At 48.1% G+C, this 20,106-nt stretch overlaps 7 protein-coding genes across 7 annotated transcripts; 4 read left to right on the forward strand and 3 right to left on the reverse strand.

Moving 5' to 3' along the window:
* Positions 1–2,189: 2,189 nt before the first annotated feature.
* Positions 2,190–3,484, reverse strand: A1O9_12593 (uncharacterized protein; the record flags this gene model as incomplete). The annotated part of the gene is made up of 2 exons (XM_013398379.1): positions 2,190–3,216; positions 3,270–3,484. 2 exons carry the CDS (start codon positions 3,482–3,484, stop codon positions 2,190–2,192), a joined length of 1,242 nt encoding a protein of 413 aa, XP_013253833.1.
* A 2,567-nt stretch (positions 3,485–6,051) lies between these two features.
* Positions 6,052–7,343, forward strand: A1O9_12594 (uncharacterized protein; the record flags this gene model as incomplete). The annotated part of the gene is made up of 2 exons (XM_013398380.1): positions 6,052–6,360; positions 6,420–7,343. 2 exons carry the CDS (start codon positions 6,052–6,054, stop codon positions 7,341–7,343), a joined length of 1,233 nt encoding a protein of 410 aa, XP_013253834.1.
* A 2,205-nt stretch (positions 7,344–9,548) lies between these two features.
* A1O9_12595 (Ras-like protein Rab-11B) lies at positions 9,549–10,407 on the reverse strand (the record flags this gene model as incomplete). Its single annotated transcript, XM_013398381.1, has 4 exons — positions 9,549–9,676; positions 9,722–9,802; positions 9,853–10,269; positions 10,374–10,407. The coding sequence occupies 4 exons, from the start codon at positions 10,405–10,407 to the stop codon at positions 9,549–9,551; spliced, it is 660 nt and encodes a 219-aa protein (XP_013253835.1).
* Positions 10,408–10,957: 550 nt separating this feature from the next.
* Positions 10,958–13,927, forward strand: A1O9_12596 (uncharacterized protein; the record flags this gene model as incomplete). The annotated part of the gene is made up of 2 exons (XM_013398382.1): positions 10,958–11,935; positions 12,209–13,927. Coding segments are annotated over 2 exons (2,697 nt in total), but the record flags the coding sequence as incomplete, so codon positions are not given.
* A 703-nt stretch (positions 13,928–14,630) lies between these two features.
* On the reverse strand, positions 14,631–15,548 carry A1O9_12597 (phosphate system cyclin PHO80; the record flags this gene model as incomplete). The annotated part of the gene is made up of 1 exon (XM_013398383.1): positions 14,631–15,548. One exon carries the CDS (start codon positions 15,546–15,548, stop codon positions 14,631–14,633), a length of 918 nt encoding a protein of 305 aa, XP_013253837.1.
* A 1,087-nt stretch (positions 15,549–16,635) lies between these two features.
* A1O9_12598 (uncharacterized protein) lies at positions 16,636–19,517 on the forward strand (the record flags this gene model as incomplete). Its single annotated transcript, XM_013398384.1, has 2 exons — positions 16,636–16,867; positions 16,921–19,517. The coding sequence occupies 2 exons, from the start codon at positions 16,636–16,638 to the stop codon at positions 19,515–19,517; spliced, it is 2,829 nt and encodes a 942-aa protein (XP_013253838.1).
* Positions 19,518–19,721: 204 nt separating this feature from the next.
* Positions 19,722–20,072, forward strand: A1O9_12599 (uncharacterized protein; the record flags this gene model as incomplete). Its single annotated transcript, XM_013398385.1, has 3 exons — positions 19,722–19,849; positions 19,903–19,984; positions 20,046–20,072. 3 exons carry the CDS (start codon positions 19,722–19,724, stop codon positions 20,070–20,072), a joined length of 237 nt encoding a protein of 78 aa, XP_013253839.1.
* Positions 20,073–20,106: the final 34 nt, after the last annotated feature.

Genomic DNA, 20,106 nt, shown 5'->3' on the forward strand with positions numbered 1-20,106 from the left:
GCCCTGGGCTCCCTGGGCTCCCATAGCAAATTGAGTTGCGCTGGGCTGCGGGCCAAAACACCGATGGTATCTAACTTACTTAACCCTCCTAGGTTATCCGATTTCTAGTAGTCCTTCTATACTCCTTCGCCCTTACCTTCGGTAGGTCTTTAGGTCTTATTAATAGTATCGGCCTTTTTTTCTATTAAGCCGTCTATATCGCCGCCCTCTATATTTATTATATATAGTCCTCGGGAGCTATCCTAGTAATCTTTTATACGATATTCGGACTTCTTATATCTAAAGTATAGGTTTTCCTTCCTAAGTCGTTCCTTCTCTCGGTTATCGTTTCTATAGGTCTTTCCCTTATTACGTCCTCGTTCGAAGCCTATTACGCGTAAGGCGCGGCTAGCGTTAAGAAAACTTAGGTCTATAGGGTCTCCGTAGTCTTTACTATTACTTCCGCGGAAGTAATAACTCCTCTAGTTATTATATCCGCCTCGTTCCTCTCGGACTCTAGCGGTCTTATTTTCTATACTAAGTTTATATAAGCGGTTATCGATATCGATAGCTTCGTCTACTATCGCTTTATACGTTATAGGAGGTTTTATTATCTTACGTCGAACCGATTCCTTTAACTCGTTATAGAAGATTTCCGCGAACGTATCCTTATCTTCTTAGCTGAGGTCCTTAGTAATCTTCTAAAATTTCGAGAAGTAAGAAGTAGCCGACTCCTTCTATCGTAGGGTATAGATAGTTCGTAAAGCGGCGCGAGCCTCGTTTACGATTTCGAAGACTTATTTAATAAGTTACTCGAACTTAGTAAAGTTCTTAAAGTATACTTTAGTATTCTTATTTAGTATTTCTATTTTAATATAGTCCTTTAGTATTAGTTAGAACTACGACGCCGCCGCTCCCTTTAAGTATATAGAAGTAAATATAACCTAGGTAGAAGCTAACTAATACTTAACTAGGTTAAGCTTAAATACTACCTTAAGTTATATTAAGAAGGGTTTAAGCTTAGCTCGGTTACTATAGTAATAGTTAACCTTAATATTATCCTTTCTATCTAGGGCTAAGGCCCTTCCGACTACATTAGGTATATTATATATTACTACGTTACCGTCGGCGTCCCTAATAATATTAGACTTTAAAGTATTACTAAGGCTACCTAATAGTTTAGTACTTAGTATCGGAGACTTAACTCGAGAGGTTCCTATATTAAACATCTTATATTAATTAAGTAGTAGTTAAAGTATTATAATCCGAGCTATAAGTAGTTCTAACTAAGGTAGGGTTCCTTAATAGAGTAGATATAAAAGTATTAACTAGGATAATAAAGGGAATATTTAATCGTCGGACTATATCCTAAAATATAGGTATAGGATTACTAACGAAGTTAACTATAATCTATCTTAACGAGGGTAGTAAGCGTATATATATATTACTAGCGGCTCTCCCTAGATCTCATGGCTCCCCCGGATCTCTTGAGATCCATAAGATCCAAGGGATCTAGGAGATCTAGCCTTACCTAGTTACGTAAATTAGCCTCGTTCTCCATCTGCTAACTTCCTTCCCTAGGCAGGTGCCTTGATTCCCTTGGCAACCTTTCAAGTGACCTAGTTCGTAATACCTTAGTTAGAACTACTTATAGCTCGAATTATAATAGTTTAGTATAGTAGTAATAAAGGGAATAATATAGGTATAGGATTACTAACGAAGTTAACTACGAATGATTCTATCTATACGAAGGAGCGTATATATATAATACTAGTGTAGACTATAGACTATTCTAGACTAACTCTATAGTCTATAGTCCTCTATAGTCTAGTCCTAGTCACGTGACGTGGCCTCGTTCTCCATCGGTAAACTTCCCTATTTTCCTTTAGGTACAGGTAGCTTACCCTTAGCGACCCTTCCAGTGACCTAGTTCGTAACAAGAGACTACTCTAGGAACACTCTATTACTATTTAAGGTTCTAGATTTCGTGGAAGTAGGATTACGCATTCGCCTTTCCTAGGGGTAAAGAGAATCACTTCGTGTAAGTTTTTCCTTCTCTAAAAATTTAGACCACCTAAGGGTGCCCATGAGCTAAGTTTAGTCCCGGCAGAAGGCACTCTCAACCAGTATAGTTCCAGAGGCGACATCCATACCTGTTCATACATTCATAGCCCGAGAGCGTTGTTCCAAGCATCGGCTATTGCATTACGTTAGTGATTTCCGTGTACATGTATGGAGTACTGAATCTTACCAGCGGCCTGGCCCGTGTTGCCTTTAGTGGCGGCCTGCGCCGAGGTACAAGCACTGATAGCCTCATTGCTAGCCTTACACCTGTCATTGAATCGATCACAGATGAAGCCAGTTATGGTGTCAATATCCAACGCGGATCCATGCGTGAACTCTGTTTTGTCAGCTGGTTGGAAGGAATTCTCCTTTCGGCCATCAAATCCAGGGCCAAATACAATAGCTGGGTTGGTACAAGATCCGAAATCGAGAGTCCTTCCCACAGCCGCAGCTTGAGTCGATCCAGCCCGGCTGACTTGGGTAGTGGCCGCCGCTGAGCTGTCCGCTGAAGCACTTCGAGTCGAGTCTGCGTCCGAAGCTTGCCCATCAACCTTTCCTGAGTCTATTTTACCAATCATTGCGCTCCCCGCATTTTGCTGCCCCTTTCCAGCATTGTTGCCACCAGCTGCGTCCACAACCTGGAACTTTGTGCAATCATCCTGAGCCCCTCTTTGTGCGACAGGCATGTTTACTGGCTGATGATTTCTGGCTGCAATCATGGTACATACGCGGTAGATACCAGCTGGAAGGCCGTCGGTAACCACTGCTTGGAGAAGACCCTGACCATCGCCGGCGTCATCAATGCCTTTAAAAAACGCAAAGGTAACCGGGTCAGGCGGATTGGTGGATTTGAAGGAGCCGATTTCTTGGACTGTGACATGGCAATGGCCAATGATATCGCCATCTTTGTTCAGATTTTGAGGGGCAGTGTAATAGTTAGTTGTGGGGTTTACAAAAAACCCTGCATCGAGATGGACTGTTTGCACAGCGATATTGAATGTTTCACCAGCGGTGATTTGATCGCCTGGTTGAGGGTTCACAATCATGGCCGAGATCATGTTCTTCGCCGCGGGGATCTTTCCCATTGGGATTCCGTTGCAAGAGCCGCGTGTCAGTTGGGCACCATTAGTGAGGGTTTGTCCAGAGCAGAAGTTGATGAAATTTGCGTTGTCGCTGTTTTGGACTGCTCGTCAGTAACTTGCTTTCCACTTGAAGGGGAAACTTACGTCTCTGAAGGAGCTTGACCATCCTTTATTCCATCAGTCCCCGCCTCCTGGCCTGTCTTTTGACTTGCTGTTTGAAGCGCATTAGGAGCCAAACATGTCGGGTTACCATTCTGTCGCTGTTGAAGCCTTGCGCTTCCAAGTTCTCCTCTATTCAGTGCAGCTCCTGCTACTATACTGCTCGATCCTAGAACGAGTGCGATATATCGGTATAGCATCTTGGATACACAGCACCCGGATCTCAGGGGTAGATGAATCAGAGTATCGATTGAATTTGAGCTGTTACTTTGAAGAAATCCACGATCAACGTGGTGAAAGTATTTTAACGAACGTGCGAAGAGAACCAGTGTAAAGAAAGGATAGTAGGACGAGGAAGGAAACATGGAAACTAACAGCGATTCTGTGTTTCCTGGTTGACCTAACCGTGCTATTATATATATTGGAATAGTAGGTCGCTAGCATTAACTACGCAAATATTGCTAATCAGATTCGAAACCACGGAGACGATGTGGACATAATCGCAATTTTGCTAGTGTCGCGCACGGAGTAGCGTTATATTTTAGGGCTGTTTGTTATTAATCAGCCAGTGGGAGAAAAGAAGGCACGAAGGGTTATCTCAGCCTTGTTTCTCTACTACATGTACGGAGTACTCCGTATCTAGATCAACGAACCAACCTTCAGTTTAATCTCCACTTTAGCTTTTAGTGAAACTCACTCGTAGAGTAAATTAAGCTTTCGGATGTAAATGTGGGCCTGATTAACCAGCGCCAGTGTCTCAATGCGGAACATCTATTATTACCCACGTGTCGCGGACCTTCTGTGTTTCAGCTTTGACTGTCAGGTGCTCACGATTGCAATGGTGCGCCCGTGGAATGGAGTGAGGGGCGAGCTACTCGAGATCAGGATGTGTCTCAATCGTCCACGTTGCAGAACAATGACCATGGACTCGCATCAAATAAGTACGTTGACGGGAGAAGCTTCAGACAAATAGCAGTATGCGACCTACAGTACGACTTTTTGGCAGAGATAGATCACCTTCTGAGGCACCAGCGAGAACTTTTCTTCAAGATAACCTAGGTGGCTGGATTACCTGAGAATCTGCAGAGGAAAGATGTGCGCGATCCTTGCAACCTACGTTCTTGATTCTGCTCGGTTGCCAGGGATAGTCGGGCTGCCTGATTGAGAGGTTATCTATCAACATGTGCCGTTTGCGGAAAGATCGTGTTTCTAGTGACTTCCGAGCAACATGGTGTTATTACGCGAGCTAGCTGGAAAGAGTAAACTTGGGTTATTGATCAGGACGGGGACGGAATCACCACCAAACCGTTCTTAGCTTAATTTAGTGTCGACGTGCTCCCATATTTCTGATGGCTTTTGAGTGGAGCAGCGTCAAGTATGCATGGAATGACTAGCAGATAAAAACAGTTTTCTTCCCCTTTACGATTCCTCTTCCTTTCTTTGGCGTTCAGCAGTGTCGTCGAGCTGAAAACGACATACCGTCACCACGAATCGTGAGACAGAGGAGCATCGTCACCGACGTACGGCTCTCGGTTTGCTGCAAAGGTGTTTTCGTCGTCAACGAGTACCATAAATCCAAGCCCTCAACAGTTTTGACGACATACTGCAAGCTCAGCACGATAATTAGCTCTTCCAATGATTGTGGACTTGGTCTCATAGTGATAGAACAGGATTTAGCCTGGCGATGCTGTCATTGTAAATAGATTCAAACCATTACTCTGCGCGAAGGTCCTGTACTGCTGATGGTGTACGTTGCTGTTCTTAACACCTCTTCGTGTATATAATATGCTTGTCTACTACCTGTCAACCGCGGGAATCAATTCCTCCCACGCTTCTAATTGGGTCACCTACATGCTGTCATTTTGTACTGTTGGAAGATATCCGTGGCATCGTAAACCTGTATGGTGGAGGGTATATGAACGGGACATATATAGCCTTCCATTGCGAAGAGAATTGGATTAATATATACTTCGAAAATGATTAACCGTCGATATACGATGCAAACAGAAGGCGTGATTTGTTTTTCATTTAACACACATCAAGAGCTACTTTGTCAATTGGTTTAAATCTCCCAGAATGTCTAGAGATAGCTTGTCGAACTGCAAGCTTATGGTATCTATGATGACCTCTACTATTTTGTTCGACTAAGCTTCTCGCCTCGGGAAAACCTTTCCTGGCACTTAAACTGGCTATTAGTGGCCATTTACGATGTGATGATTGCTCTAGTTGTCGTGGTAAATACCTTCCGAACACTTTGTTGATCTATATCACAAATCTAAGCAAATCCATTAAGTGCCGATGGTATACTTAGTTTATGCGCCGGACTGTTCCCAGAGTAGTAAGTTTGGCATTTGTTTCAGACCCTGACTCCCTCCTCACTCATCTCACACAAAGAAACCCCACACTTCCTGAACTATTCAATAATCGAAATATTCCTATTGAGGACTAGTTTGGTCGGCTTTCTACCCAGCACAAGTTGGAAGTGGATATTTTGTATCTGGTAACCTAAAACGAAACCTGCTAGTGGCACCCTGACTTGAAATGGGACAGTATCCTCCCTAAGTCTGTGTATGCACCTGACCAATGGCCATTTCACAACATCAAAGAATTGAACAGGTGGGAAGAGAGAGATTTTCTACTTAAGATCAGGTTCGCCTGTGAGGGAGCGGACACGACTCATCTTGTACACAAGGGATCTGGATCCGACCTTCTTTACTTCGCATTGTGTTATTGTTCTGTCAAGACTGACCCATTTCTTTCATTCAAAATGTTGACACAATTTTCCAGCTTCCTTGCTCTGGCAGCAACTTTCACTGTCGTTCTTTCAAATCCTGTACCTCATCATGCTAGCCAAGTTCCAGGTCCTAGTAATGGCGCGGCAGTGAAAGCGATATATTTTATCACCAATGAAGAGAGCAATGCGGTCGTTGCATTGCCAGTTTCTGGAGACGGGACTCTGTCTCAAGGTACCACCACTCTCACAGGCGGAGCAGGTTCCGTTGCTGTTGACGCAGAGGGGAAACCAGCTCTCCCGGATGCGCTTGTTGGTCAGTCAGCTCTTACTATTGCTGGCAACGTACGTTTGAACCCCCCATCAGCCCCGCGCAAAAGCAGGAGTTGCTAATACTTTGCTAGAATATCTTCGCAGTGAATGCGGGAAGCAATACATTGTCGATGCTGTCAATAGACCCACGTGACCCTACGAAACTTGTGATGGTCGGCCAGCCCGTCTCGATCCCTGGCGAGTTTCCGAACACAGTGGCAGCTTCTGCAAGTAACAAACTGGCATGCGTTGGAACTACCGGAGCGAAAAATGGAGTATCATGCTCAACTTTTTCTAAGAGTGGCCTTAAAGCGATGGATGGGTTGCGATCGTTTGATCTCAAGCAAACAACTCCCCCAGTGGGCCCAACGAACACCGTCTCGCAGTTGTTTTTTTCTGATGACGAAGCACGCTTGTTTGCAACAGTGAAGGGCGACCCAGCAGTCAACAATACTGGCTTCTTCTCCGTCTTCCCCATTGAAAGAAACTCGTGTCAAGGCGAAGCCTCCCTTGCTTCCAAGGATATAAGGAGCTCCCCAGACGGCACAGCAGTTCTCTTCGGTTCGGCCATTATCCCAGGATCGTCGTCGGTATTTGCCACAGATGCTTCATTTGGCGGGGCTGTCCTCTCTGTTGATCAGAGCAGCAACAAGGCCACACTTGTCGCGAAGCAGGCAATTGACAACCAGAAGGCAACCTGTTGGGCTACCGTTTCCGCGAAAACAGGCAGTGCGTTTGTGACCGATGTCGGCGTGAATCAGGTTGTTGAAATGAGCTTGGCGGATGCCAGCATCCTCTCGAGGGTTGACCTCTCAGCCAACGGCGACCCCGGGCTCATTGACTTACGAGCCGGGGGGGATTTCATCTACGCATTGTCTCCTGGAAACGGTACCACTGCACCAGCTATCACCGTGCTGGACGTATCTAAAGGACAAGGGTCAGCGACAATGCTCCAACACTTTAATCCCGACGGACTTGGTGTTAGCAGCAAAGCTATGGGGATGGCAGTGTTCTAAAGGATGGTTAGAACGATCTCTTTCACTTCTACGATCATTCATCAGTCGAGTATACAAAGTTTCTTCTATGGGTGCTAGAGATAGTTCCTAACTTATACGAATGGCTTGGGTGTAGTGTCATGCAAGTTCGAGACCGTGTGAAGGCTTACTGTTAGAATATTCCAGCCTATCAAAAAATTGCGCCTGAACATAGCGAGAGTATAGCTTTTAGGCAGCGCTCTAGATCCTCTTATCTTGCTAAAAAAATGAAGTGCAGATGGTTTCGATTGGTAACTGGAAAGCATCGATGAAATGACTGTGATAGTCGTGCATACATATTTCGCCTCAGCAACAAACTACAATTAGTGGCAAGTTGTTTTACAACGACGGCGCCTTGGCAGGTATACTCGTAAAACTAGATATAACTGCCGCTGTTCAAAGTCAAGCAGCTATAGAATTGGCTCAGCGCTTGACTATCGCATCACTATTGTCTAATGCGCGTCTCCTCGGTTGAAGAGAAGAGGAGGCGAGGGCCATGATGATGTGCTGATGTTCGATAGAGCAAATGCGGAAGTATGAAAGGACGGCGGTTTCCCCAGCAGCTTCCTGAAATTCTTCACCACCTTCTTCTCATAACCGTCGAGCGATAAGCACTTCATTCTCGGCGAAATGTATACATCTGCAACAGAAACTTGAAATGCGGATTCGAGCCATGGCAGGAGACCCCCGGACCACCTGGGCGTGCGGAATTCCGACTACAATGCCCTATGCTAGTAAACGCCGAGGTATTGTTGACCGGTGCCAGGCCAGGCGATTGAACAGGACTGCTCGCACTTCCGTGGAGTGCGCTGAAAAGTGGCAGCATGAGTACGACTGGTCGATGAAGACAAAATGGAAGCTTAGGCAGGGCGGGATGGAGAGACAGTTGTGGAGTAGTTTAGAGCCCACAGACTTGAGAAAGTCTCAGCGGTGGGTAGTTGTGGGTGGAACAAGATCTGATGGGCGAATTGATGGTTGAATAGAGTGGAAAGCTAGAGACAAACGTGATGACAAGGTGGGGCGAGGCAGCGCATGGCAAGGCTGTGAATACGAGTTTGCCAGGACCTAGAGCCTAGGAGCACGATGAAGAATTGAGAAAAGCGAAATTCGAGGGACGGCGAAAGCCAAGGGTAAAAGAGGGAGGTGCAAAACGACAAGAGGAGACCCTACGCTACAACCATGGGAGGGAAATCCGCCGAACAGTACGAGGGACACAAAAAGCCTGCTGTAGAACCCAATTTGGAACGAGATCCTTGGAAATAAAGAGTCCCAAGGCTAACGGAGATGGCGACTCTGTAACAACCAAGTTACTGCAACAAGCAGAATTTGGGTGGAAGAAAAGTAGAATAAGTGCGAAGCTTCTTCATGGGCGCGGCCATTTCCCCTTATTAGTGACAACGACCTTGTGCAGCTGAACAAAGCGACACTGAACATCTTAGCACTACTAGCGAGATCTTCCTGTTAGCACAAGTGGTGTCTAACAGTTTCAATCTGTGTCTTTGGTATACGGCTTTACTGTTTCGCCTTTTCTACTTACCATAGAGCTCGTTACGCCCTCTACTCCGAGCGACGAAGCCCTGCGTCTTTACCCGACCTTGCAGACACGTGCATGTATGACTATATAAGTTTCCTCTCCGTACTCGAATTCATATCATATTGCACCCGTGCGTTTCAGCTCTGCGGCACTGTGTTGCTCCTCAATGACATAACAGCAAAGCAAGGGCAATGCATATCTGACCTCTCCGCTCAAGTGTGGAATGGGGATGGTTTGTCTTCTGCAGCACGATGAATAGTAGCATCCGTCTAGTGATTTTCCGAATCCTTGCTTTACATTTCTGGGTGTATCCAGGCCACCGGCGATAGTGCTGGTTACCATCTAAAATAGCATGGCCACTTAGTTGAAATATGAAAAGTTGACAACTGGACACAGGAGAAACACAGGGGAAGATTCAGAGTGTAGCACAGAGCGGTTATGGACAGGTAACATGGAAGAAAGGATAACATGAAAACCGGGGAATTGGAAGAGAGCTCTGGTATGGCCGATAACAACCCAAGATATTCTTCATCCCCCCCTTTCTGATAGTGAACTACACCATTTCGTGACAGGATCGATACATCATCGAGGTCATGATCAGTAATAAGTATGAATAACGCCATACACCGGTTTACCAACGGCGAGTCCGGAAATTAGCAGCACTTGTTGCCCTTTGCATCTGGTGTACCTGACGGTGTCATGTCAATCTTCACTCCTCCGCTTGGTGCTTGAGCGGCATCTCCGCTGTCGAGAGCTTTACTGGAGACAATACGATATATTTCTGCCACGAATGAGAATAAGGAGCAACGAAGGTGATCAGACATACCGGTCAAGATGTTTTGAAAGGCAAGCTCGACGTTGCTAGCATCAAGGGCGGAGGTCTCAATGAAGGACAGGTTGTTTTCACCTTCAGGATAGTCAGTGGAAACAGCAGCTTTCATCTCAAAAGTGACTCACTGGCGAACTGTTTCGCCTCTTCCGTGGGAACCGCGCGCAGATGTCGTAAATCGCTCTTATTTCCGACGAGCATGATGACAATGTTGGCATCGGCATGATCCCGCAGCTCTTTCAACCACCGGGTGACATTGTCATACGTCTGATGCTTGCTGATATCGTAGACTAGCAGTGCACCAACTGCACCTCTGTAGTAGGCAGATGTAATGGCACGATATCTTTCTTGACCTGCGGTATCCCAAATCTGCGCCTTGATGGTTTTGGTGTCAACTTGGATGGATCTCGTTGCAAATTCGACGCCGATAGTAGACTTTGAGTCCAAGTTGAATTCGTTTCTCGTGAATCTGCTCAGAAGATTGGATTTTCCGACACCGCTGTCACCAATGAGGACAACTGCAGCCAACAGGTCAGCAACAAGAACTCGCAGTCACCGGGGGTTTCAACTTCAGCGCGGTGGAAACGTGACCTGGCCTAGTCCGACTCGTGAAGCATGGCTTGTGAAAGCAGAAGTGTGGAAGGCATACCCTTGAAGAGAAAGTCATACTCGTCCCCTGACATAGTGGGATGATTGTAGCAGTTTTGAATTGAGATGTTTGATTGAGATGTCCGTAGGACGCAGAAGAATGATCAGGCAGATGACGGTTCTCCTGAAAACTCAAGGCGATGTAGCAGTAGAATGAGGCTGGCAGCACTGACGAGAGGATGATCAGAGAGCAGGAGACACAATGCGCGAAAGCGGCTGTCGGTTATCACCGTGGCTCAACTGTTAAAAGACGCCTGGTGAGTGAGTATCCCGAATTGGCCGCAGTCGTTCGATTTCCAGAGGAAGGAACGGGGCTTGGCATATACTAACCGCTTTGGGCCATACACGAGGCTCACAGATCACGTGTTGTCACTGCCTCCGTAAATGTCAATGCCTCCACCTACCTCCTGAAAGGATCACTCCTCCGCGGTTCCACAAACACCGAGGAAGCTTGCCACTGGTACTCAGGATTCAGGTAGATACGAGGTACTTAGGCCAGTTTGAACTGGGCACCACCTGTTGAAGGTGATTACATTATGATTCTTTCCTTCCTTCTCCTGAGGTTTGGTCATAATGTCAGACGTAAGTGACTCTTCAGGTGCTGAAACTACGGTGTATGACGTTGAGAGGATCCTCGCCCAAGATGACTTTCATGGCAAGATGCTTTATCTGGTGAAGTGGCAGGGCTACGGTGAGGAACAGTGTACGTGGGAACCTCCACAGAACTTCTCTGATCCGCAAACATTGCGAGAATGGGAAACACGGCTTGACATCGGAGATGCACTTGATGATGAAGGCGTTGCCGCTCTTCAGGAGCGCATGAACGCATATCAGGATGCCCAGCAAGCCCAGGAAGAGGATCAACGCCAACTCAGAGTCTCGAAACGCCGCCGGGTTGTCAAAGCCCCTAAGTCAAGGGAATTCTCGTCATCCGAGTCTGATACTCCAATGATCTCAAAACGATCTAAAATTGATGCCAGTTCAGCTGCGCATCCCACCTCCACACGCTCAATCAATTCCAGAACCACTTCAATATCCCAAGCTAATACGGCTGCAGTACCACGCTCCGCCAATTCTGCAGCAGTTTCCTCCTTCACAGAACAGAATGTTCCCACACAAGGCGAGAAGGGAAAGGAAACAGCGACTTCGCCTGAGATCAGAAAACGTTCCAGTGTCACCTTGGTATGGGGCGTGAAAGGGAAACCCGAGAATCACAAGCCCATGTCCGGGCATCCATCAGAAAATCGAGGAGGTGAAAAATTCAAGAATCTACGCCATCAAAACAACTATGAAAAAGCCGCGAGTCGAAAAGGTGTTCCTGATATGTCCCGAATGGAGCTAAAGTCTTCTGAAGAGTGGGCGAAACAGCGTACAGTGGCCGCACCACTGAGCCCGTTGGCCCAGAGCACTGGTGACTCATGGCTATTCATCCCAGAGGATGGACGAGCTAGGGTTGCTTCTCCAATTCCAACAGTAAAGTCCCCAAGTGGGCCGGTTCTGCGTCCTGAAATTGACGACTCTGCTGTCCCACAAGGCAGCCAACAGATACATGCCAGAACTAGTGTCCAACAACAGCTATTTCAAGCACAGGTAGTTCGAAGTCATCGATCCTTTCAATGTGACGAGCAAGATTTTCATCGAGGCGGCCGTTCTCCGAATTGGGGTTCTGGACCCAATACAGCTGTGTCAACCCAAGCTCTGGCTGATGAAGTGCCTGCCCTACCGGATCCAATGAAGAGTCCGCAAGAGAACCATACTGCTGTGCAAGTAGCACGAGTAGCACGGAAAGCCCCATTAACACCCGATATCCACCCAGTTCTTCCATTACACAAGAAGCAGAGCGAATCTTCTGTGAGCACGAATGCAGAACATCAGACTATGAAGAAATTGATTACCACAAAAAGGGGACGGCCATTCAACAAGGGGGCCGAATTACTGGTTTATCTGTCTCTCGGTGGCCATTCCGTGGGAGATGTTAAGTTTCTTCATTTGCCCCTCTGGTTAAGGACAAAGTTCATGGCGATTAAATCTGCGGGTGACGCACTCTTAAAAATTGATTTTCCTCAGCATGATGTGAAGAACTGGGCAGAGTACCTTGTCTTTGCTAAAGAGTTCATGGTAGGGGCGCCTTGCGCCTTAGGGGAGATCGAAGCATACGAGGACACAAAACTACCGGCCGATAGTTTAGCAGAATACCTGGAGCGAGAAAGTGCGTGCGCAATATGGTTCTATCCAGATCCTCTGGAGACTGTTGTCATGATTCTATATTCTCAAGCAGCGCCACGGTGGAACCTTCTGGGAAACACTTTGACGACTCCGGCGCATAAGCATCGGTTGCGGCTTTTGATTCGCAATACCAGGAGTCCACTCTATAGTACGCAACCCCCACAGGATCAAGGGGTGCTGCAACGAGCTTCTGGAATATTTGCAAACACCGCAACACGAAGGACAGCATGGACGGAGGAAGGGGCCTCTGAAGCTGGACTTGCATCTGGTCGGCGTCGGCCATCAAGGGATGCCAATGACACCCTGGTGCACAATCTCGAAACTGACCAAGCTTGCAATCGAGTCGATGTAGCTAAACTCGATCTCACAGAAAAAGCTGGTACTGGTGACATGATGTACGAGAAGCATTCTCTTTCGAGAGGTGCTTTCCAATACTTGACCACAGTTTCTTCTCGCATCAAGGCAGATCCCAGCAATGTGAGGATTTTCATTGCATTTGCCAATCTATTTCCTTACGAGGCGCAGGTGTTGCGGGAATGGCTCGGCGAATTCGTTGAGGCTCGAAACATCTTCTCCAACACTGAAAAGAACGGGTGGGAGGAATTCTTGGAATCGTGGGAGAAAAAAGTAGGAGTGGTTCTCTTTCACCAAGACTTACCGAATTTCACATCGTTGAAAATGCTGAGTTTACGGTTGCAGGGGGATACTCTGGTATGCTTCAATGTCTCGACTGATACATCCGGGCGCTTCTCGTTCAGGCGAATCTTCCCTCGGGGCACCGCAGTGTGTATTACCGAACCCTGCCTGACTGGATTCTTGGAGCAAACGCTTGACATACTCCGATGGTTTGAATTCACGACCAAGCAAAAGAAGTCAAACTGGAAGTTAGTCTTGTTTCCTGATGCAGTGAACAAGTGCCTGCAACGTTTGTGTTCTCTGAACACAGGGGCACAGAAGATACTTGGCGAGATAATCGGAATCTTGCTCCGACTAACAAAGCCATTAGTGCGGTCGCCAATGGATCCAGACCAGTACATTAGTGGAGAAAACTTCGACGGCGAGGGTGGCACGAATGATAGCTTGGTTCTATCACCACGTGAGGCATTGTTTCCAAGCACCCATGGTGGATCTGGGACATTTTCGACAAATGAGCGAGCACTAAAGGCACGGGATCAGAAATTCTCAGAATACATACGGGCCTGGACAGTGTTGAATTGCATGAATTACAGAAGATTCTTTGTGATAGATGGCCATATGACGAGCGAGACAGAGGCACATGCACGCCATATACAATTTGGTCACCCTGAGACCTTCATACAGGAAAATCAATTCAAAATCCCAAGAAGTGACTGTTAATGGTGTCGATGGCTACTGGCAGTCTCCAGAAGTATTCCTGGCTTCTCTGATTTCAGCAAAGTGCTATGGAGGCGTGGGTTGCACTTGAGAGAAGCATGCACCAAGAAAGTGATTCTGTTTGCGTTACGAATCTCCTTTTTCTAGTATCGTGTGGCAGACTGTGGTATCCCACATGCTCATCATGTTGAATTGTAGTTTTTATAGAGGTCATTTCAATACATCAACGCCCATTGTTGCAGGTCCCTGCAACAAAAGGGAGGATTCAACGGTTGTCTATAGAAAACAAACAAATCAGCTATAAGCGATGTTCGATGTGTGGTAAAATATGCGTCTGCACTCTCGTGAGAGTGTGTTGCTGAGTCGTTTGCGCTATTGTTGTCTTGGTCGCCATCGAGACCGCATCCGTGAGCAGACCCGAATGACGTTGGGACAAATGATCAGGCTTCGACCAGACCATCTGCAAACCTCGTGTAAGCGGGAGGGTCGTGGGCCGATAATGAGCGGACTGAATCAGGAACGCAAGCGATTGACCAGCAGGTGCCGATCTCCAGCGACTGGTCAATACACTTAGTAGCATGGGTAGACTGTACTGAGAGACTGGCAGTTGACTATCCACCGGCTGCGTTGACTGGACAGCACTCAGTGAAGTGGTGTATTTAGGGGAAGAAGATCGGCATCACATCTCGAGCTCGTATTGAGAATTCCTCCCTATAAGAGATTTATAGTAGTCACACAAGACCTCTGGCTTAGGAACAATGCGCCACTCCATCTTGGTAAGAAATTCGAGTTCCAAAAGGGCCAATTCCTTCATACTGACACCTCCGACTCTTGCATAAGTCTTGTTGGTCCAGAAGGAATCACTCAAGCCTTTGCTGGCAACTGTGGCACTTGTTATTAGGAAGCGATGGACCGTCAAGCTTGTGATGGTGAAGGCCGGGTAAAGGGTACAGAGACGATCGATGTAATAGACCATACTCAAAAGAATAGGTGGAGATAGGGTGGCATGAGTGGTCAGGCGCTGTAAATAGTCGAGAACCGAGATGCCTGGTGGCGCCCGTGAGTGGAAGCGAGTTAGATGCCCTTCTCGCAGAGGGATGGCATCATTATAGCGTATAAGCTCCATAAGCATGGAGGAGATTAGGACAACTAGATCGCGAGTGTTGCAATCCTCATACAAGAGAGGCATCTTGCGAACGGGGGGGGCATCTGGGCGGGGCTTTTTGATGGGAGAATAATGGTGATCATCTGACTCTTGGTGCTGATGGTTGCCGTTGACAGTGAGAGGGGTGGCGGAGGCTGGATCGACAGCGTGCCTCTTGGATTGAGATTGCGGTACAGCCACGTCTGATTTCAGTAGAGGTTTTGGCGCAGCAAGGTTGTCAGGTGGTGGCGGAGCGGGTGACAAGGCTGGAGTGGAGGTATCGAGTGAGGAATCGTCACCCTCGGACAGCTGCAGACCAGCGATGGTAGAAGTGGGCGTTTGAGAGGTTGCTGTGGTTTGAGTGGTAGTCGTAGTCGTGGAGGCGGCGCGGGTGGAAGTGGGAGTGGGCTGTCGAGGTTGAGGAGGCGAGTATTGGGTGGCCGCGTCGACCATGGCCGGCCTTGAGAAAATTGGGACCGGGTCGGTGTATCGATCTAATGATCTCGTACTAAAGGATCTATAGCTATATTGAGAGGAGTCTGTTTGTGACTGGATTAAGGCGGAACGAGCAGGCTTGGTTGACTGGACATTCTGGGGACGCGGAGAAAAGGTGTAGGACGCATCAAGGTGCTTTAAAGGGAAATTGGGTGACGGAGAAGTGGCTAGCATATCGACAGCGGGTGGACATGAGTGAGTGCAAGAAAGCCGTCGTCAGAGAGAGTCGAGAGCGCTCGAAGTGCGAGGAGGGCGCGCATGGAAGAAGATTTGGAGACCAAGATGCGTTTAGCGGCTGGGTAGAGGTGGGAGGGATTTCCGATGCCAATGCCAGTAGGGCACTGACATGGCAATGGCAAGGAGAGGAGAGGAAGTGTTGGATAGTGTTGAATTGCTGCTGTGAGAACTGAAGATAAAGTGAGGTAAGTATGGGGTACTATAATGAGGTATGGATGGGAAGACCTCGTACAATGTGGGAAGTGAGGGAAGAACTTGAAGACGAGAAGACCGCAGACGCCGACGAATACTTCCAAAAGCACTAGTCATCCATGTTACTTACCTGCCTGAGGCTTAGTGGGCTCCCTGTGTCCCGTGTTTGATCTCAGCCATTTCATTTGTTAAGCGCAAAACATGGTGACAGACTGAAAGTGCCCGTTGCCAGTAGTGGGTGGCGGAAATCTTCTCCAGATAACAGCTCCTGCGTCCCGCGTCCCGCGTCCTGATTCCCGACTACTGAGTCCTGCCGTTCCCCGCTCCAATCCGATCAGCACATCCCAGAGACATCCATCATCCGTGGGTGATTATCCGTCAAGTTCTGTTTTCAGAGGGACAAGCACGTGATAGGTCGAGGTCATGTGATCTATACCTATATCACGTGGACCCGAACCGCCCACTTCCACCTTACAGGTACTTCTCCGTATGGAGTACTCGTACTCACTGCTCATACAGTTTTCCGATAGTATAACAGCAGACCTACTCCGGCTCCTCCTCCTCCTACTCCTCCTCCTCCCGCTTCCACCTCCGCGCATCAATCGCTCCTCATCGCATGGCCTCGATGAAACGCCCAACCTCCTCGGCACCATACCCACTCTCCGACAATTCCTCCTGCGTCGCGCATCTGAAGAAGATCAAACATGATCTCACCGGTCACGTCTCGCGCAAGACCGAAAGTCTCAACAATGGCCTAATTCCTCTGCTGGCAGACTTGCTACACAAAGCCCAAAATTATGACCAAGTGTATGGACATGTTGCTCAAATACTCTCCATCCTCGCCCACGGTAGGTCTCTTGTTACTCGGACGTGCTCTCCTGCTCACTGATTACATCTTCAGAGGGCTTGCCTTTTATCCAACAGCTCCTCGAAACCGACATTTTGCCTATCCTAATATCCTTTCTACGGTCTCCACCATCTTCAAAGTCTGCCCTCACCGTCTTAAAAGCCCTGGTTGCCATTTCCCAGCACATGCCAACCCAGCTTGCCGATTTACTGTACACAAAAAGCCATATAGCCTGCTTCACCACCATCCTCCAAGCCGCCCACAGTGAGGTCGCTTCTCAACAAGCCTGTGATGCGGTTTTGGCTTTGCTTTGCAGAACTCTCTGCCTCGAACAACACAAGCGCGCTCTTGTCGACTGCGGCCTGCTGGCTGCCCTCTGCGCCCGCCTGGCGTCCTTTGTCGTTGCCCAGGGCTTGGTCCCACCGGCCATCAAATCTCTCCATGACGATATTCTTCTGCCACGAAGCTTGCCTGAACCCGCTCCAACATTCGCCCATCTATCCCCCGTCCTCGAGTCTCTGTCCATTTTGATCCAAGCATCCAGGACCAGGACCAAGATGTTACTCACCGACCCCACTCTCAAACTCGTCCTACCAGATCTCAAGGATGATTTTTCCCCATCAGATCTCCGCCGTGGACCCTGGGGAACGAGCTATTTCTCTGGCACTGCCGTCCCTCGCGCCCGCGTCGCTGGGCCTTTTGATTCTCTCTTGCCCTCTGTCCCTGTCTCTAACCAGAACAATCAGGCCGGATTTCCTCCTCTGAGTTCAGTCCAACCGATGCCCAAGCGCCGAACTTCGTTCATTCCGGCCTCTTCCCCGGACGTTCCTCAACTGCCACTTGGCCAACCTGTGCTTGAGGAAGCGGAAGAGCCATCCCTCATCCCCTGGCTTTTGTACACCATTCGCGAGTCCCGCGGCAAGCGACGTCTTTTGGCTGCAAAATTGTTAGTCAACTTCTACAGTCTAAACTTGGTCAACCAATTCCGTACCTCAACTTTTGCATCTCTGATAGTCCCCCTGCTGACCCGAATGCTCGAGGCCGAACATTCGAGGTTGGAAGATATGCTTTCCCCTGCCGGATCTTATCTTTGCAGTGGTTTACACTACACGAAGGCCGTCCCGGCTGTCCTCGCCATGTTGATTATGGATGATCCTGAAATGCAACGGGTCACTGTTGAAGGAAAGGCTATTGCGAATCTTGCGGCTGGATTAAAACTCACATTCGATCATCCCATTGTCCAGAAGGCGGCGCCGTGGCACCCCCATAAACCGACCATTTCTTACCCAAAGCCCCAAATTTCAACTCAAAATTTGAAACCTGACAGCCTAGCTACATCTACCCTGAGACAAGAGATGGAGTTTCGAGCAGGGTGCTTGCAAGCCATAGGAGCCATAGCACCTTTCCACGATGAATACCGCAAAGAAATCTGTGACCAAGGTATATTAGCCTACATCATGTCCGCGCTCGAACCTTATCAAGTCCAGATAGGTGTTAACGACGAAATGGAGCTCGTCGGAAACTCTACTCCGGTTGTTTTGGCAGCTTGTGGTGCTGTACGAGTGTTGACAAGGTCTGTCCAAGCATTGAGGACTAAATTGGTGGAAGCAGAAGTGGCAAAACCGATCATCAAGCTGATGAATTCAACCGACCCAGAGATCCGCATTGCTGCTACGATGGTTCTTGCTAATCTCGCGATCGACTTCAGTCCGATGAAAGATGGTGTCAGCGAATCCACCGTTTTAAAGAAACTTTGTGAGCAGGCTCATTCTGCCAATGCCCGTCTTCGACTGGAGTCATTGTGGGCCTTGAAACAACTGGTCCTGAATGCCAATAAGAAACTCAAGCAAGAGGTGGTTGATGAATTGGGGTCTAGCTGGATCAAATTGTTGATCAAGATTGATCCTATTGACATACCCGAAGGCGAAGTCATAGGACTTGTGGAGCGGGACTATCCCCCCTTGAATATCTATCACCCACCTCCACCACACCGAGCCATCCCCTCTCCAGATGTAGTCATGAGTGAAGACTCGGACGACGAACAGGGGACAGCACTCCAGCCAGGATCGAGCTCAGACTTGACTGGTAGCTTTGACACCAGACATACAATTGAGGATGACATTGAAATCCAGGCACAATTGCTGGATCTTTTGAGAAACCTTTTTTGCGGCGACAATGCATCGGATCTTGTCAAGTATATCTTGGATGAGATGGGCCACGAAGATTTCTTTAGGATTATGCTTGATCGGTTACGACCCCGAACTCATGTAGGGCCCACACGTAAGGATAACTCGACGACGCCCGCCCCAACCGTGATCGTGATGAGGGTGCTCTACATCATTGTTCATGTGGCAGCCTGTGAGCCGCGGTGGCGTAATTCCATCGCATCGAATCATGCGTTGACGAAGCAAATTTTGACCTTCTCTAGCCACGCTGATCGAGAGGTCCGGGCGCAATGTTGTTGGATAGCTATTAATTTGACGTATGAGGACGATGCGGGTGATCGGCTGGCATGCAGACAGCGAGCGATGGAGCTAGAGAAGGTCGGGTTTGTCCTGTCGCTTCGAAAACTCGAGAGCGATCCCGACTTGAATGTCCGAGAGAGGGCCAAATCAGCCATACATCTCATAACAAAGTTGATAGCTGCATAACCAAATGCTGGGACTTGGAGTTTGGTCTACATAAGGCTTGCTGCCACCGCCAGATCACGTGCAGTACATCTCACGTGAATCGCCGCCTTGCCAATGATTACCATTACGTCATCTGTTTACATTCGTTTCTGGACATCTCTGTTGACACATTCAACACCCAACGCTAACTTAGGTACCTAATCCAAGACGATATCAACTCACACAATGGCCGTTGCCTCAAAGACCTACCCGCGAGCCATCGTTCGGAGGATTATAAAGGGCCACACGAGAAAGAGCATTGGCAAGGCCACAGATGCGTTGGTTTTCCTCAACTACGCCTTGTTCATTGAGCAGTAGGGCGGGCCAGGTCTCAGAGATGGGCAACATTGCTGATCGAATATTCTAGGCTCCTGGACAGTGCAACCCACAAGGCTCGAGGTAACGGCGAGAAGAGAATCGCAGCCAAGGATATTCGGAAAGTTACATTGGTATGCCCATCCCTGATAATTGGGACAATCGATTTTGGAGCTCTGCTGACAATAATCAAAGACCACCCTACGCCGCTTCAAGGGCTGAACCCCTGCCACATGCAACACGCATTTTGGCATAT

The sequence above is a fragment of the Exophiala aquamarina genome (genome assembly GCF_000709125.1).
Source record: "Exophiala aquamarina CBS 119918 chromosome Unknown aczIA-supercont1.25, whole genome shotgun sequence".
Taxonomy (NCBI): Eukaryota; Fungi; Ascomycota; class Eurotiomycetes; order Chaetothyriales; family Herpotrichiellaceae; genus Exophiala; species Exophiala aquamarina.